This window comes from Sorghum bicolor, chromosome 3, assembly GCF_000003195.3.
Source record: "Sorghum bicolor cultivar BTx623 chromosome 3, Sorghum_bicolor_NCBIv3, whole genome shotgun sequence".
NCBI lineage: Eukaryota > Viridiplantae > Streptophyta > Magnoliopsida > Poales > Poaceae > Sorghum > Sorghum bicolor.
In genome coordinates, this window is record NC_012872.2 from 1,470,523 (window position 1) to 1,487,505 (window position 16,983).

A 16,983-nucleotide genomic window follows, 5' to 3' on the forward strand; every position below is an offset into this window, starting at 1 on the left:
AGGAAGGCAATCCATTCGCATGCTGCAGCAGCAAAGGCAAGGCCACTTCAGTGATCACTACAGAAGCTCAGTGATGACACAACTGAGATCAGAATTTGTTCATCGGCATCGAGAATTCATATTCAAATCACGCCAAACACGAAACCAACTCTTTTGACAGATCTCAGATTTCTCCCCAAATTGTCTCAAACCCAGCTCTCACTCGTCACTCGTCAGACAACAGGCAACGAAATCAGAAGCAGTAACAGAGAAATCTCAAGTGTACAACGCATCCAGCTCTGGCCGGCCGGAGACCCTCGCCGCAGCCTTGCCGGTGTCGACGCCGATCTCCTCTGCCACGCGCCGCGTGACCACGAACTCCGCAGGCCTGGCGCCCGCGGGCCACGTCACCACCATGCTGGCCGCCTTACCCCGGATCTCGCACTCCGCGAGCACGGCGGCGCCGAGCCCGTCCACCACGCTGCCAGGCGGGGCCAGCGCCGCGACGGCCCTGGCCGCGCCCACGCCTCCGCGCGCGCGCGCCGCGCGGGTCTCCAGCTTCCCCTCCACGGGCTCGTCCGCGGCGAGGCGGCCCCGGTACGACCCGCTCCGGACCGCGTCCAGGACCAGCACCTCCTCAGGCTGGAGCCTCGAGACGAGGGCCTTCGCGGCGGCGCGCGCGCGGTGGGCGGGGACGGCGCCGTGCGCGGCGGCGAGGAGCGCGCCGGAGGGGTGGAGGTACACGCGGATGGGCGCGTGCGAGTGCGGGTGCAGGGGCAGGTCCGGGAGGAGGAGGGACGCGTGGAGCGGCGGCGGGGAGGCGAGGAGCGCGAGGGAGGTGGGGGAGATGAAGACGATGAGGAGGCGCGGGGTCGGTGGGCTAGGGTTGGGGGAAACGACGAGGATGGGGGTGGGCTGCGCTGGCGGAGCGGCGAAGTTGTCGAGGTCGTCCGGGGAGAAGCGGGACGGCGGCGGCACGTCGGTGATGACGTCCTCCATGGCGCGGGCTCGATCGGAGGTGCTCGCGGTCGCGGCGGCGGTGGGGTGTTTTGGGGCAGATCTGCTGGCCTTGCTCGACCTGGGGAGTTGCGGGGGTTAATGGGCCGTTTTCTTTCTTGGGCTGCAGGTAAGAACCGGCACGGAGACTCTCTTGACCAATGGTCAAAGGAACATTTGCTATGGAGGTTCTTTCTGTATTTTTGAAAATTCCTTTTGTCGCAGCAAGATGAACGGGGAGGATAGCTCAATTGTTTTGGCTCCTCTTACTAAATTTTAGTAAGCTAAAATTATTTTAGCTATTTTTTCACTAATGAAAATAAATTATTTTAATTCTTATTTTGTCAATATTGAATGTTTAGCTATTAAAATGTCTAAAGTTTAACTGATTAAAATTTAGTAATAAGGAGAACCAAATAGGCTCTTATATAGCAAAACTGATGTATACTAATAAATAATAATAATAATAATAATAATAATAATAATAATAATAATAATAATAATAATAATAATAATAATAATAATAATAATAATAATAATAATAATAATAATAATAATAATAATAATGTCTTATATAATATAAAACGGGGACAGTATTAGTTTATGTAATCATGATAGTAATGATAAAGATTTTTTTCGTCCACCGTCACTCGCAACTATTATTCAGGTAAGCTCAATCTATTTCATGACCATACAAATACAAATTAGAATAGTATGTTGAGTCATAGTGCGGAGTCAGTTTTCAAAACATAACAGAATACATGGTGAAGAAAATGATCCCGAATGAAGTGGAACGAATGATGTGATCGTCGATACAACTCGTATAGGTAACAATGCATACATAATATCCTATTTACTCTAAAAATACATCCCATTGTAATGCATAGATGTGTTGGAACTATTATCCCTCTATCTATATCTATATCTATATCTATATCTATATCTATAGCTAGAGCTATATCTATGTTATAATCCTAAACCCCACTAGTCATTCTACCTCGACATGTAGGCAGTCCACCTCAGCAATCCACCGTCACATATGTTTAATACCATACCATCCATTAGCATTAATTAATCTGTAATAGTTTATTTATTTATATAAGTAACTTAGTCTAATTTCATTCTAATTCGTCCACAATCCCATAGCACCGCGTGGGGTATGCTTTGAGATTGATAAGGGAAGTATATTTTGAATCTTAACTTATAGTAGTAGATAATTACTAAAAATCAAATATTATTTCAAGGACGCTTTGAACACACAACTATCGATGCATGTTTTATGCTTTAAGATTGCTTATAATTTGGCTAATTGTCTATCAAAATTTATAGAGTTTGACATCCATTACCATTAATTGATTTATACTAATTTATTTATTTATATAAATAATTAGTCTAATTTCATTCTAACTCATCTGCAATGCCCATAGTAACACACATGTATGCTTTGAGTTTGACAACGGACGTATATTCTGAACCTTAACTTGTAATAGTAGTCAAATACTAAAAAATCAATATCATTTCAAAGGCTCTTTGAACGTAAACTATTGATGCATGTTTTATGCTCTAAGGTTGCTTATAAGTTGTCTAATTGTCTATCAAAATTTATACAATTTGACTTTTTATTTGGTCTATATATTACCATTTATGGATGAAGGGGGTAAAATAACATAGAAGTTGAGACTATACAATACAACTATTAACACACAGTCTCAAGGAATCCAGTAATAACAACAAATAAATGAGGCAATCAAAATAGCTTAGGCAACTATTGACAATGATATGTTGGGATGGGACCTCAAGTACACCGGACAACACTATCTTGCACTTCCTATTGTTCTACACCATTGATCTACCTCAATGGCTCCATAAGCTTCACATCATCGCTAAACTATACAAAAAAATGTTTGATGATACAATATAAACCATGGGGAGAAACACATTCCAACAGTCATAAGTGTAGCTCTTGCTATCAATTTTTTGACTTTAAGTTTAAAATTGAACAAAAATGAGTAAATTACACAGGGTTTATGAACCATTTCGGGAGTCCCACCTATGTCCTTAACATCTAAATTTGAATTCCATTTACGAGGTTCATCCAATGTCTATACTTCTCCACCTAGATAGACTCTTGGAGCCAATGTATTGTTGGTGTTTATCTTTTCGCCATTTCTATGTCATCCACACACTAGGTCACTTTTCATCTATCATACATAACTAACCATAGTAGAGTGCACGAGTGATGAGTAATAGTGGTGAGCGATGCATGAAGCAGTGGCCTCGCTAGGATGGAAGTGATGGAAGAGAGAGACATTCCAATCACAATATATCATTGTTTGGGCCCTAGGTTCCCTCCTTGTTCCCCTCTGGTTCGCTCTACCAGGTCAGCCTACCATGACCAACCTTTCCTCTAAGCCTGTCAATGGAGAGAAACTTATTAGAGCCTAAACCCTTGACAACCTAAATATAGGTCTCGACCATAATCTCATCGAAACCCTCTCATGCTTGAAAAAATATTAACGATAAGTTACAGACCAACACAATCCAATGAAAATCCTCATAATAGGTCTAACCCCTACATCGTAAGAGCCTCCTAATGCCACATACCTAGCATTGAAACCAAGTATCATGGCACTAGATTGTTATTCTTCTCCCAGTTGGTTAGTTTTCAACATAACTACAAGGGATAGTCACTCAGGTCAATAAACAAAAACCACCACAACAAAAGTCATCTTTTTTATTTTTCTCATTCGTTTTTGTCTCACAGTTGGTTTTATTACCTTTTTAGCTCATCCTCTCTTCGATGACTGGATTTGCTCTAATCTTAACAATAGTTTAGTTCCTCCCATTATAAATGGTTATATCCGAGTCTTAGATTGCAAAGTGGTCCTAATTCCTATTTAGAATTTTAAGTAGCGTTTGCACATGTTCCTAATTGCACCTTACCCAAATTAAAGATACCTACTTCATTGCACATGGCACTTGGCCTTTAGGCACAGACTAGTTTTTTATATCTTAAATCCTTCTTTGTCCAATGCTCTTATATCCTACTTCCTCCATCCCAAATAGTAAGTCATTCTAAGAATCTTGGAGAGTCAAACTTTTCAAAGTTTGACTAAATTTATATGATAAAATAATAATTATTATGATACCAACTAAATATCATTAGATTCTTCCTTAATTATATTTTTATATTTTACTCACTTTATGTTACAAATCTTAGTATTTTACTCTATAATTTTGGTCAAACATGAAAATACTTTGACTCTCCAAGATTCTTGGAATGACTTACAATTTGGAATGGAGTATTTTTTTATTGTATTTCTTGTAACGTTAGTCTTCAATCAACGAATCGATAAAAAAGTAGTCTTAGTTACTCTTTATAGCAACGGTTGCACGTGGCTTTAAAAAAAATCGTATTTGAGAACAAGAACTAAAATAGTTACACATGACCTAATCAATAAGACAACAAAAGTATACTTAGTTACTTTTTAGTTACTCTTTAGAGTAATGATTGCACATGACTCTAAAAATATCGTATCTCAAAACGAGAACGTGGCCTTGTTTAGTTTCGAAAAATTTTCGGATTTCGCTACTGTAGTACTTTCGTTTTTATTTGACAAATATTGTCCAATCATAAACTAACTAGGATCAAAAGATTCGTCTCGCGATTTACAGACAAACTGTGTAATTAGTTTTTGTTTTCGTCTATATTTAATGTTTCATGCATGTGCCGCAAGATTCGATGTGACGGAAAATCTTGAAAACTTTTTTTAATTTCGGGGTGAACTAAACAAGGCCGTGGTCTTAAAAAGATGCCTTATCCCAATTGTCTTTTCTCATTTGGGTTTCTCTCTCAGATCTCTCTGTCATAGTAACTGGATTCAGTTTGATTCTAATTTTTCTTGATTTCAAATAGAATTTAGATTATCTAATAAGAGTACAAAATGGTCTTATTTTTTCTTTGGAGCAAACCCCCTAGAAATGCCTTATCCGAGAAGGAAGAGTAGCGCCGCAGTCCGGCATTCCCAGAATTCCAGGGCCTTGTTTAGTTCTGAAATTTTTTGGAAAATGGACACTGTAGCATTTTCGTTTGTATTTGATAAATATTGTCCAATTATAGACTAACTAGGCTCAAAAGATTCGTCTTGTCAATTTCGACCAAACTGTGCAATTAATTTTTATTTTCGTTTATATTTAATACTTCATGTATGCGTCTAAAGATTTAATGTGACGGAGAATGTGAAAAATTTTGAAAATTTTCTGGAAGTAAACGAGGCCCAGATCCGCGCGAAAACTTTTTGCTTCCCTCCAGACTCCGGCCCCCACCTGGCGCCTCGCTTCAGTCCCAACTCCCAAGTCTCACTCACCACCTGACCCACCACCTCGCGCCGCCGAGTCGTCTTCCCCCCCACCACATCTTCGCCTCGCTCGCTCCCTCCCTGTCTCCCCCGACCACCGCATCGCGTTCGAAATTTTCGAAACCCCCCAATTCCTCGGATTCCGACACTGGGGCGGAGGGAACCCAAATTTTCGCCCCCACGTCGGCGCGCCGTCTCCACCTCCCACTCGCCGCCCCCCGCAAATCTCCAAATCCCCCAATCCCCTGCTCGCGGCCCCGAACCCCCCTCCCCACCGCGCTCGCTTAAATCCCGACGCGGCGCTCGCGGAGGAGGCGGAACCCTAAGCGCTGGACTGGATCCCTCCCCGATTCGCCCGCCCGATTCCACGTTCTAGGGTTTCCCATGCCCTAGCCCCCCTCCGCCCGTGGTGCCGGTGCCATGCCCGCGTCCCGCATCCCGCTCAAGCGCTGCACCGCCGCCGTCCCGGGGGTCGGGGAGCCTGGCCCCACTGTCAGCATGCCGCCCGCCAAGCGCCGCCGCGACCGCGTCGTCCCGTCGCGGTTCAGGGACTCGATGCCGCCGCCCGCCAAGAAGCGCGCGGTGGTCGTGTCGCTGCCCGCGCCGGGCGGCGGGCTGGGGGTGGAGAAGAGGGACGGGGAGGTGTACAACGTCGAGGTGATAATGGCCGAGCCCAAAGGCGACTCCTTTGGTCCCGTGGAGACCGCGGTGTGGACGCCCGCGCGGCCGGCGCCCACGGATGCCGACCTGTACCGTGCGTGCCGTAACATAAGCAAGAGCGGCAGCTTTGGGGGAGCTGCCAGTGGTAGTGTGCTCACGTCTGTGAGCAATGCCGCCTCGGATGGTGGTGCTGGTGGCAATGGCACCACTGTTCGAGTGAGCAATGCTGCCTCGGACGGTGGTGCTGGTGGCAAGGGCACCACTGTTCGAGTGAGCAATGCCGCCTTGGAAGGTGGTGCTGATGGCAATGGTGGGCTGGAGGGGAGACCTGTGGTGGTGGAGTGCAAGCCCAAGAGGGAGGCCAGTGATAAGAAAGAAGATTTCTACTGGCCGGAGGATTTTGTGCTTGGGGATGTTGTGTGGGCGAGGTCTGGGAAGAAGTCCCCGACGTGGCCTGCGCTGGTGATTGATCCCATGCAGCATGCGCCGGAAGTTGTGCTCAACTCCTGCGTTCCTGGCGCCCTCTGCGTCATGTTTTTCGGTTATTCCGCTAACGGGCATGGCAGGGTAATTAATCATTTCCTTGTGCTGCTTTCTGTTGGCTGTTTGGTTACCGAATAATGAACCCGCAACTTATTAAGATATATATAAATAGTTAAATACCACCAAAGATATAAAACTTTGATTTTTTTACGAAAGCCGACAAAAGTTTTGACTTCACAGGATGTAACCGAAACAGGAGTACTAAATATACTTGGAAAACCAAACATTTTTTTTTGTCGTTTGCATGTCCTTACCGCCTTACCCTGCCACATCCCTTTGCAGGACTATGGATGGGTTAAGCAAGGAATGATCTTTCCCTTTGTGGACTACCTAGACAGGTAAAATTCTGGAATGTGCTGAACATTGTGTTCCTAATTTGGTCTGTATCTGATGATCCTCTGTTCTGTCAGGTTTCAAGGACAGCCTCTGTATAAGCTCAGACCGAGCAAATTCCGTGCAGCGATTGAGGAGGCTTTTCTTGCTGAACGTGGTTTTTTTGATCTCGAAATGGATGGGGTATGCTCACCGCGGAAGTCTGTAAATAAGCAGTCTGATCCTAATGGCTTTCAGGAAGAGGCTGCTTCAAATAACGAGCAAGAGTGCCAATCTGATAATCAGGTAACCTGATACGGTGAAATTGTACAAGTTCAGTGTGAAGCTACTTCGCTTGATACATCTTTAGCTGGCCGCAATTTAATTCGCTGATTCAATTTAATCCTAATTGCAGGTTGTTGGCAAATTGGCATTGTCTTGTGATAGCTGTGGTAATCGCCTACCATCCAAGGTTTCAAAGAAAAGGAAGCAAGGGGGTGAGCAGGTGCTTTGTAGGCACTGTGAAAAGGTATGCGACTAACCTTTTCAGTTGTGAGATGCTTCATCTCTGGTATTCTTTACACATCCTTTCTTCCTTTCGATGACTCATGTGTATAAGATTTACTCTGCAGTTATTGCAGTCAAAACAATACTGTGGCATATGCAAGAAAATTTGGCACCACACAGATGGTGGAAACTGGGTAAGTGCTTAGAAGAATACATGCTTTGGTTGTATATCCTCTTGAATTTTCTGGGTACTGATTTGAAAGGCACTTTGTGCCAGGTTTGTTGTGATGAGTGCCAGATTTGGGTTCATGTTGAATGTGACCTGACATGCAACAATGTTGAGGTTATTTCCTTACCTTTGTATGATGACATTTTGATGTCCTTATTGCTTGATATCTATATCCAACTATTCTATCAATATCTTTTGTTAACTTGGCATTGTGTCATAGGATTTGGAAAAGGCAGATTATTACTGTCCAGATTGCAAATCAAAACGGAAAACAGTTCCAGCAACAGAAAAAATGAATACTTCCAACAGCTCAGAGTAAGTTGTTTACTGCTCTCTAACCTATGGATACAAAGCTACTTGAGTAAATAGGCACTTCATACCTAATGTATTTCTCCACAGATGTGCTAGCACTACAAAGGAAAAACTGACCGCAATGATAGCTGTTTGCTGCAACGGCGAGGAGGCACTGTATGTACCTGAGAAGCACATGTAAGTATTTTGTATTTTGGTGGTATCTCACTGCGAATCTTAACATAGCATTTTAATTTAAATCTTCTTAATTGCCATTACTCTACATTATTTTACCGTGTCTTATTTTTTGCTCAATACTATTTACACAAATTTTAGAACATTATTCACTGTGTTGTGACTTGTGAGAGCAGGCTAAAGTAGGCTCACATTCTGTGTCATGTGAATACTCACTTTGAAGGATTATTTAGTGGGTCAGTGGTGATGTGTAATGTTGACTATGTAGACCAGAAACACCCAACCAACTTTAATATAATGATGCACCATTCTCCTGTGCATCCGAGAAATACTAGCAGTCTGTGTGTTGCAATGATTCTGCATGCTAGTATTTGTAAGCTGATTTGAGTTGAGTTATTGCTGGCAGGATACTATGTCAATGTAAGTCTTGCAAGGAAAGGATGATGAGTCTGAATGAGTGGGAGAAGCATACTGGCTCAAGGAAAAAGAATTGGAAGATGAGTATTAGACAAAAGAGCACAGGGGAGCCACTCATTAATTTGGTAAGCCCTGTAGATCTTCATTAACCTTTTTTCAAGCAAACATCAAGACCAACTGACACATGGTCTCTTGAACTTACCTGCAGCTGGATGATATTCCTTGTGGGGCATCGAAGTCTTCTAACCCAGGCATTAAGAAAGAAGAGCTGCTACAATTGCAAGGTGCATTTCAGCTTGAGTTTCTGTTTGTTGTGTAGCTGGCAGTTGTGATATGACCTTATGTAATTGATTGCTTTGATGTCTGCAGCTAATGCTTACAGTCCTGTCTGTGCTAAATGGACAACTGAACGCTGTGCTGTTTGTCGATGGGTTGAGGATTGGGACTACAACAAAATTATAATTTGCAACAGGTGTTCTTGCTGACCTGGCTTTGTATAGCTCCCTTAATTTTATATTTTACTGTATGTTTTAAGGTGACCATGTTGATGTTTGACTCGTAATTGATTGCATTACCACTCTGATGTCTATTTGTTCAGGTGCCAAATAGCTGTTCACCAAGAGTGCTATGGAGCTCGAGCTGTACAAGATCTTACAACATGGCTTTGTCGAGCATGTGAATTCCCCCAACAGAAAAGAGAATGCTGCCTATGCCCTGTCAAAGGTATTGCTTATAATTGGAATTTGTAGCCATATACACAGCTGTTTCACTATGTTCACCAGCCATTAAAGATTTTTTTCTTCAAATAATCTCATTGTAGTGATGCTTGTTAGTGACACTCGTACCATGATAAAATTTTGTTCCTTATTTGATATATATATTCTATTGTTGCTTGAAATTTGTTTCAGATGTCCTGTCTGTTATTGTTATTTGAAGCTATTAACTTGTACTACTAAATTTACATTAACACAGGGGGTGCTCTCAAGCCAACAGATATTGAGGGATTGTGGGTTCATGTTACATGTGCCTGGTTTCAGCCTAAAGTCTCTTTTCCGGTTGAGGAGACTATGGAGCCAGCTATGGGAATAATGAGCATCCCTGTAGAGTACTTTAAGAAGGTTGATATTTTTAATTGATATTTTCACAATTTGCTTCCAAAATCTTAACTTCTGTGCTTTCCATTCAAATTTCACCTAATATTTGCATTTTCATATTGACTGCAGACTTGCGTCATATGCAAGCAAATACATGGTGCCTGCACACAATGCCACAAGTGCTCTACGTATTACCATGCAATGTGTGCATCAAGAGCTGCATATCGCATGGAGGTCGAATGCTTCACAATTTGCAGTGGCTATTTTTGATGAAAAAGATTGTTTGTGTTTCCTTGTTTCATGTGCTTAACCCTAATGCAAAATGTTATTCACGTATGATGAGCCCTGTCCGCTTATTAGGTTGATATTATGTTATTGTTAGGCATAGTCTCAAACTGTATGGTAGTATTGTTAACCATCATTATTTTGTTGTGTAAAATCTACCTTTTTTTTGCGTGTTTTGTACTTTTGTTTTTTTATTTCCTAAATAGTTCCATTGCAGCTTAGGTTTTAGAGTAAATTAAGCATGACTTGTACATTTGTTTAAAATGAAATATTTATTCCCTATCCATATTCTTAGACAGGTCATTGAACTGTTATTTTTTTTCTTGCAGTTGCAATGCTCTGAAAGAAGTGGCAGGCACACTATAAAAATGGTTTCCTACTGTGATTTTCACAGGTAACACTTTCTTTCCAATCCCAGTTCTTTTGTTCTGGTCAAATCATTTCAGTTCACTTGCGCGCGCGCGCACACACACACACACAAACAAACAAACAAACTGTAATGTAGGGTCATGGCCACATGTGGATGTGTTCTTTCAGGTCTTTTTCATAGTGATCCCAAGTAAAAGTGGCAATATACGCTGAAGTATTAAATACCACAAATATACGTGGCTGACACCTGATATGCAATTGTTTCCCCTCTGTAGTACTCCTGACCCAGACAATGTGTTGATAGTGAAGACACCTGAAGGTGTTTTCTCTACCAAATTTTTTCTCCAAAATGGTGAGAAACAGACAGCTGCAAGACTCGTCAGGAAGGAAAATCACCAGGAGAAAGTGCTTCCTTCAATAGTTTCTGACTGTCTAGTCGCAAAGTGCCTGACCTATGAAATGTCGAAATACAAGGTAGTTGTTTTTTTTCATCTGCTTATTGCTCTTAATTGTCTCTATTCCTAATTTTTGAGAAAAGATGGTGCTTATTGTCATGGGTGAATTTTGAATTCTTTTTTAAACATTTACTTTTACTAATTATTTCCTAGCACATCCTCTGTATATTGCATTCTTTCTCTCACTCATAATTTCTTTGTTCAACTATGTGGCTTGTTTGCTGGTTCAGGAACATGAATGCATCACACATGCTTTCTTATCATTGAGCATTGTTGCAATTACTGCTAGTTTCTAGTTATCTTGTGATCGACTTGTTTCAGATTAATTACCAGTTATTGTGTCCTATGGATCTTTGTCTTGGTCTCATTTTTGGTTCCTGCTGTTCAGCCTTTAGGGCTATTGTACTGAACAGTAAATACTAATTACTAAGTTATCTCCATTTTTCAGAAAGAACCAGGAGAGGCTATTGCCCACCGGATTATGGGACCTCGACACCACTCCCAGGATTTTATTGATGGCCTTAATGCGTGCATGGTAATTGTTTCATTCTGAGTGCTAGCACTTTCTTCACCTTAGCAACTTCTGAATGCAGATTCATTTATTCACCTTATTTCGTGTTCCTTGTTAACAGGATCGTAAGGACGATCAATCTTTTTCAACATTTAAAGAGCGACTTGGGTATTTACAGGTTAAGTCTCTGAGTAACTGCTGTTCATTAGATACTACAAGGTTGTGCCAGCACACTGATAAACAAACTGATGGTTGCAGAAAACTGAAAATTTGAGGGTCTCTTGTGGTCGATCTGGAATTCATGGATGGGGGCTCTTTGCTGCAAGGAATATTCAGGAGGGGCAAATGGTATAGCATGTTGACTTGTATCATCTATATTATGTTTAGTTATTTGCATAGCTTATCCAGTCAGTTCATTAGGTATATCAAATAATCAATGATGACATTTGAAGAACATGCAGATATGGCATTAATGTGTGCTCAAAATCTAAGAAAACAAGTTTTTTTTTAAATAATAATAATTGGGGTTAGGTGTCCACCAATAACCTTTTCATGTGTCTAGGTAACATGAGTGCAGTTGGTAATCTGTGAGCTTGTGTTCCATCAAATGGATATTGATGGCCTGCTGGCATTGATATATGATATCTATATATATCCAGAGATGGACATACCTCTCTCAGGCCTTGTTTGGATGTAGTCGGATTCGCATCAATCCACATGTGTTGGGGTGGATTGGAGTGGAACTTGAACTAAATTCCACCCCAATCCAGTTCAACACATGTGGATTGAGGTGAATCCGACAACATCCAAACAAGGCCTCAAGGGGTGTCTGAATTAGGGAAGTTGCTCCTGACATTAATTTTAGGACTTCACTTCAAATTTAATAGTGATTGAAATCCGACCTTCCCAAGCAGGCCCCAAATGAAATGATTCTGTAATTTACTACTCCCTCTGTTCACAAATGTATGCATTCCTAACATTTATAGTTTATCCACAAATATATGCATTTTTACCTAATTTATGTATCCTCTCCCTCACCATTTAATTGATGGCTTGATGCCTGCCATTTATAACCTTTGTTATATGAAAAGGCAGGTGTTAACTGTGTGATTGGGTGGGTGGGTGTGTGTGTGTGTTGGGGGGGGGGGGGGGGGGGGTCAAGCAGGGCTCTATTCTTCAGAGGTAGGGAGTGTGAGATGGGAGTCTGAGGGGATGGGTCTTTGTGGGCTGCTGGCTCGGGTTGGGCTTAGCTAGTAGGTTCATTTGCTGTTGTGGTTATAGCCTATTCAAGGGGTTTATTGTTCCTTTCCTTTTTGACTTATCTGCATGTATGGCACTATTGGCGTCCGCCTTGCCTGCCTTCCCGCCACGCCTTAACTGCCTAGGTGACAAGAGCATGGTGGGTTGCTATGCCATGCCTTAATGCTTTAAGAACCATGGGAGGGAGTATTTGTTTCTCGGTTGAGTATTCAGCTTAATAAACCCCCCAAATAGATCTCATTTGTCTCAGCAACTGATAATCGGTGGAAACATTTATATCCATACAATACAGTACAATTGTATCCCATTTTTTCTAGAATTGTTTGGTCTCCATTCATTGCAAGTGTGGAGTTCGTCCTTAATGTGCCATCTGACCGCTTTCTCTAATGCAATGGTGCCTAGTTCTCCTACTCGTTTGAGAAATAATGTGTGAGCTGACAACTTAATTATCTTGTGCCAGGTTATTGAGTATCGTGGTGAACAAGTTAGGCGGTGTGTTGCTGATTTGAGGGAAGCACAGTACCATAGAGAAAAAAAGGATTGCTATGTGAGTTATCACTTATTGTGCTTACATGTATTGCTAATGCCTGTTATTAGTGGGAAAATAGATACTTAGAATTTGCTGATTGCATACTTGCTCCAAGTTTTGAGGTTTAGGCCTTGTTTAGTTCAACCAAAAACCAAAAAATTTTCAAGATTTCCTGTCACATCAAATCTTGTAGCACATGCATGAAGCACTAAATATAAGCGAAAACAAAAACTAATTGCACAGTTTACCTGTAAATCGCGAGATGAATCTTTTGAATCTAGTTAGTCCATAGTTGGACAATATTTGTCAAATAAAAACGAAAGTGCTACAGTTTCAAAAACCAAAAAGTTTTTGGAACTAAACAAGGCCTTACAATACAAATCTTGTTAAAGTTCAAGGAAGAGCATATATATAGAAGAAAATAGAAACTTGTAGTCTTGAATTTTGGTGAAAACATAAGAGGCTGCAGATGCAATTTGTTGTAATATAAGAAAGAGCCATAACCTATGTGTGGTTGATACCGAACATTTTGCTTTGCTCCCCCTGTTTCATTGTCTCTTTTATTCTGCGGTGCAGTTGTTCAAGATAAGCGAAGATGTTGTCATCGATGCTACTGACAAGGGAAACATAGCACGCCTAATTAATCACTCGGTAAACCTCCATACCTCAGTTTCACATCTTCTTGCCATATGTAGATGTAGCAGCCTGCCACAATGACAACTGAATTTTTGTTTTGTCCTTTCAGTGTATGCCAAACTGCTACGCTAGGATCATGACTGTCAGCGGTGACAGGAACCAGATCATTCTTATTGCCAAGAGAGATGTCTCTGCTGGAGAAGAACTAACGTAATTCCTCAGCCCTGCCATTTTCTTCTAACACAACTTTTGCAATTTCATTGACATGAGACCCTGAATGGCGTCTAATGCTGCTTCTGAATGTGCAGCTATGACTACTTGTTTGACCCTGACGAATCCGAAGACTGCAAGGTTCCATGCCTGTGCAAAGCTCCTAACTGTCGTGGATACATGAACTAGAAGGCTAGAAGAGTAAACAGATCCCACAAACAGGGATTAAGACTAACTCCTTACAGAAGCCAAAAGCCAGCCAATTTTCCCAGAAATTCTTTCGTTAGTTTCTCGTTTTATATTACTCATCAAAAGTTTATAATTCGCGGCTACCCAAGGTTTGAACCATTTTGTTTAGAATTGTAATTAGGGCAGCCATAGTCAGTCATCCATTGTAAATTCTTTCATTGCTGTAATAAGATAGGATAAGAATGCTGACTTCTGAAATGAAAAGAAAAACTCAATTCGATACTATCGACTGCCTGCCTTTGTCTATGACAGCAAAGTATTTTAACCACTCCTTTGACCTTTCTGAACAACCCCCATCGTGTCCATGTCTGCATCAGAGGACCTGATCAAACTGACGAACTGGTACTAATCTTGCTTCTTTGCCCTCCAATCCAACCATCATCCATGCTTGTTTTACCGAGCAGGCCTGCCGTGTCCCCGTCCGGCGACCCGGTCCGCACACGAGAGTTTAAACAGGCGGGCGAGCAGGGCGGCCGTCGACACGGGACTGAAGCCACCGTCGCGGCACCATGAGGCGCCGACTGCTGCTGGCGTGCCTGGCTCTGCTGGTGCCGTTGCTGGCGGCGCCGCGGGCGGCCGTGGCGCGGGAGTACGCGGCGGTGTTCAGCTTCGGCGACTCCCTGTCGGACACCGGCAACCTCTGCGTGGACGGCATCCCGGACTACCTCGCCACGGCGCGCTCGCCGTACGGCATGACCTACTTCGGCTACCCCACGGGGCGCGTCTCCGACGGCCGCGTCGTCATCGACTTCATCGGTAGGCAACGCACGCATCCGTCCCCGTTTCCGAGCATGAGCAGCGCAGGAGATTGAACCGTGTCTGTCTGTCTGTCTGTCGTCTGCACGCGTGTGGTGAGCAGCGCAGGAGCTGGGGCTGCCGCTGCTGCCGCCGTCCAAGGCGAAGAACGCGACGTTCCACCGCGGCGCCAACTTCGCCATCACGGGCGCCACGGCGCTGGGCATGGACTTCTTCGAGGAGCACGGGCTGGCGCGCGCCGTGTGGAGCTCCGGCTCCCTCCACACCCAGATCGGGTGGTTCCGGGACATGAAGCCCAGCATCTGCAGCTCCCCGCAAGGTTTCCATGAATTCTTGACATCCTTCACGTCACCCATGGCGTCTGACGCATGATATATATATATATATATATCATCAGAGTGCCGGGAGCTGTTCCGGCGGTCGCTGTTCGTGGTGGGAGAGTTCGGTGGCAACGACTACGGGTCGACCATCTTCTCGTTCCGGCCACTGGAGGAGGTGGACGCGCTGGTGCCGCACGTGGTGGGCGCCATCGCGCGGGGCATCGAGGAGCTGATCGCGGAGGGCGCCGTGGACCTGGTGGTACCGGGGCTGCTCCCCACGGGATGCTTCCCCATGTTCCTGTCCACGTTCAGCGACAAGCCGGCGGCGGCGTACGGTCCCCGGAGCGGGTGCGTCAAGGAGCTCAACACGCTGTCGTGGGTGCACAACGCCGCACTCCAGCGCAAGGTGGAGGAGCTCCGCGCCAGGCACCCCGCCGTGCGCATCGTCTACGCTGACTACTACACGCCGGCTATCCAGTTCATCCTCCACGCCGAGGAGTACGGTGAGTTGCTTACATATTAATTGTTCCATGCTGCTCTGCTGGTCCCTCGCTCCTCGTACTCCAGCTTGTCGATCTCTCTTCCCCGGCGCCGGCGCCGGCGGTGCCCCCGTGGCCACGGCAGCTGTTCGCGTCTAAGGCTGTTGCAAGTTCGGTTCCTTACGTCAGTGGCTAGCAGCCCGGGCCGGGAGACAGGGGATCCACAGGGGTGACGCGGGCAGAGACGACGACGCGTGCATTTGTTGGCGAGCTAGCAGCAAATCGGAATTCATTCGCAGGGGTGGTTGAGTACAATTCCGCGCGTACTTGTTTGCGAAGTTTCGTGTTTGAACCGGCCGGCAGCGGCTGACGACGACTGAGGAACGCCGGCGGCAGCTGCGTGCTGGTCTCGCTCTCGCGTACGTAAGGTAGGTGTTGGTGGTGCCTCGGTGGCGGCATGACGCCATGACGGAGCTCGATCGCCTCGCCTCCGTTGCATACATTGGTTGGCTGAAGGTGATCGAAGGTGACACTGACACTTAACTAAAGGTGATGTAACTGAGTAATCAATAGACGGGGGTGATGACGAACACGAACCCTGCAGCTCCAGCGCCTCTGCTCTGCAACTTGGGCTTCACTCTGATGGGCGTTTTTTTTTTTTTTGGAATTGTGCAGGGATGCTGAAGCAGATGCCGCGAGCGTGCTGCGGTGCGTCAGGTGTGGGGGAGTACAACTTCAACCTGACGTCCAAGTGCGGCGAGCCGGGGGCGTACGCGTGCCAGGACCCTTCCAACCACTGGAGCTGGGACGGCGCCCACCTCACCGAAGCCGCCTACGGCCACATCGCCAAGGGCTGGCTCTACGGGCCCTTCGCCGACCCGCCAATCCTCCACCCTTGAGGTCTCTCTGCTGCAGCCTCCACAGCCGCCGGCTATAACACTCCACATACGGATACGGTGCGGCCGGCCGGTACCGTATATTCTACACACACGAGAATAGGAAGCTTTTGTACGTATATCAGTTACTGTAGCTGTGAATTGCTTCCTATCGACACCCTTTTCTTTTTTTTTTTCTAATATAACTTTGTTGTTAAACATCCTGTATTCCTGTCCTATGGCATGTATACAGTATAGTACTACCGACTTTTTTTTTGTCATTCATGATTCATGTTGTGTATACTTCAAAGTTCAAACTCACTGTGTGTGTGTGTGTGTGTGTGTGTGTGTGTGAAAACTCAGAGGACTCATATTTTAGTTTCGCGTAAGAATTGTTTTTGTGCCCATATTAGTTTTTATATGAATTTTACATAAGTTTGTGCTAAGTTAACTTCTGTACATAACTTG

General features: G+C 44.3%; 3 protein-coding genes across 3 annotated transcripts; 2 read left to right on the forward strand and 1 right to left on the reverse strand.

Annotated features, from left to right (window-relative positions):
- On the reverse strand, positions 15-1,068 carry LOC8081395. The gene has a single exon (XM_002457077.2). The coding sequence runs from the start codon at positions 976-978 to the stop codon at positions 256-258; it is 723 nt and encodes a 240-aa protein (XP_002457122.2). The 5' UTR covers positions 979-1,068; the 3' UTR covers positions 15-255.
- Positions 5,355-14,308, forward strand: LOC8081396 (histone-lysine N-methyltransferase ATX4). The gene is made up of 23 exons (XM_021456047.1): positions 5,355-6,560; positions 6,819-6,874; positions 6,947-7,154; positions 7,264-7,377; positions 7,481-7,549; positions 7,633-7,698; positions 7,805-7,899; positions 7,984-8,073; positions 8,477-8,612; positions 8,696-8,771; positions 8,857-8,959; positions 9,086-9,210; positions 9,460-9,605; positions 9,711-9,815; positions 10,196-10,260; positions 10,511-10,709; positions 11,139-11,225; positions 11,323-11,379; positions 11,460-11,549; positions 12,922-13,008; positions 13,567-13,641; positions 13,736-13,836; positions 13,935-14,308. Exons 1-23 carry the CDS (start codon positions 5,754-5,756, stop codon positions 14,023-14,025), a joined length of 3,048 nt encoding a protein of 1,015 aa, XP_021311722.1. The 5' UTR covers positions 5,355-5,753; the 3' UTR covers positions 14,026-14,308.
- LOC8079499 (GDSL esterase/lipase At5g45910) lies at positions 14,463-16,922 on the forward strand. The gene is made up of 4 exons (XM_002454887.2): positions 14,463-14,841; positions 14,945-15,160; positions 15,239-15,664; positions 16,316-16,922. Exons 1-4 carry the CDS (start codon positions 14,595-14,597, stop codon positions 16,537-16,539), a joined length of 1,113 nt encoding a protein of 370 aa, XP_002454932.1. The 5' UTR covers positions 14,463-14,594; the 3' UTR covers positions 16,540-16,922.

What these genes read in the sequence shown, in the direction of transcription:
- LOC8081396 (XM_021456047.1), top strand. Translation starts at nt 5,754, where the DNA reads ATGCCCGCGTCCCGCATCCCGCTCAAGCGCTGCACCGCCGCCGTCCCG. An exon ending in TTTGTAGGCACTGTGAAAAG is followed by an intron (nt 7,378 to 7,480) that starts GTATGCGACTAA and finishes TTTACTCTGCAG; the next exon opens with TTATTGCAGTCAAAACAATA. An exon ending in TCCTACTGTGATTTTCACAG is followed by an intron (nt 10,261 to 10,510) that starts GTAACACTTTCT and finishes TCCCCTCTGTAG; the next exon opens with TACTCCTGACCCAGACAATG.
- LOC8079499 (XM_002454887.2), top strand. Translation starts at nt 14,595, where the DNA reads ATGAGGCGCCGACTGCTGCTGGCGTGCCTGGCTCTGCTGGTGCCGTTG. An exon ending in CGTCGTCATCGACTTCATCG is followed by an intron (nt 14,842 to 14,944) that starts GTAGGCAACGCA and finishes TGTGGTGAGCAG; the next exon opens with CGCAGGAGCTGGGGCTGCCG. An exon ending in CCTCCACGCCGAGGAGTACG is followed by an intron (nt 15,665 to 16,315) that starts GTGAGTTGCTTA and finishes GGAATTGTGCAG; the next exon opens with GGATGCTGAAGCAGATGCCG.
- LOC8081395 (XM_002457077.2), bottom strand. Translation starts at nt 978, where the DNA reads ATGGAGGACGTCATCACCGACGTGCCGCCGCCGTCCCGCTTCTCCCCG.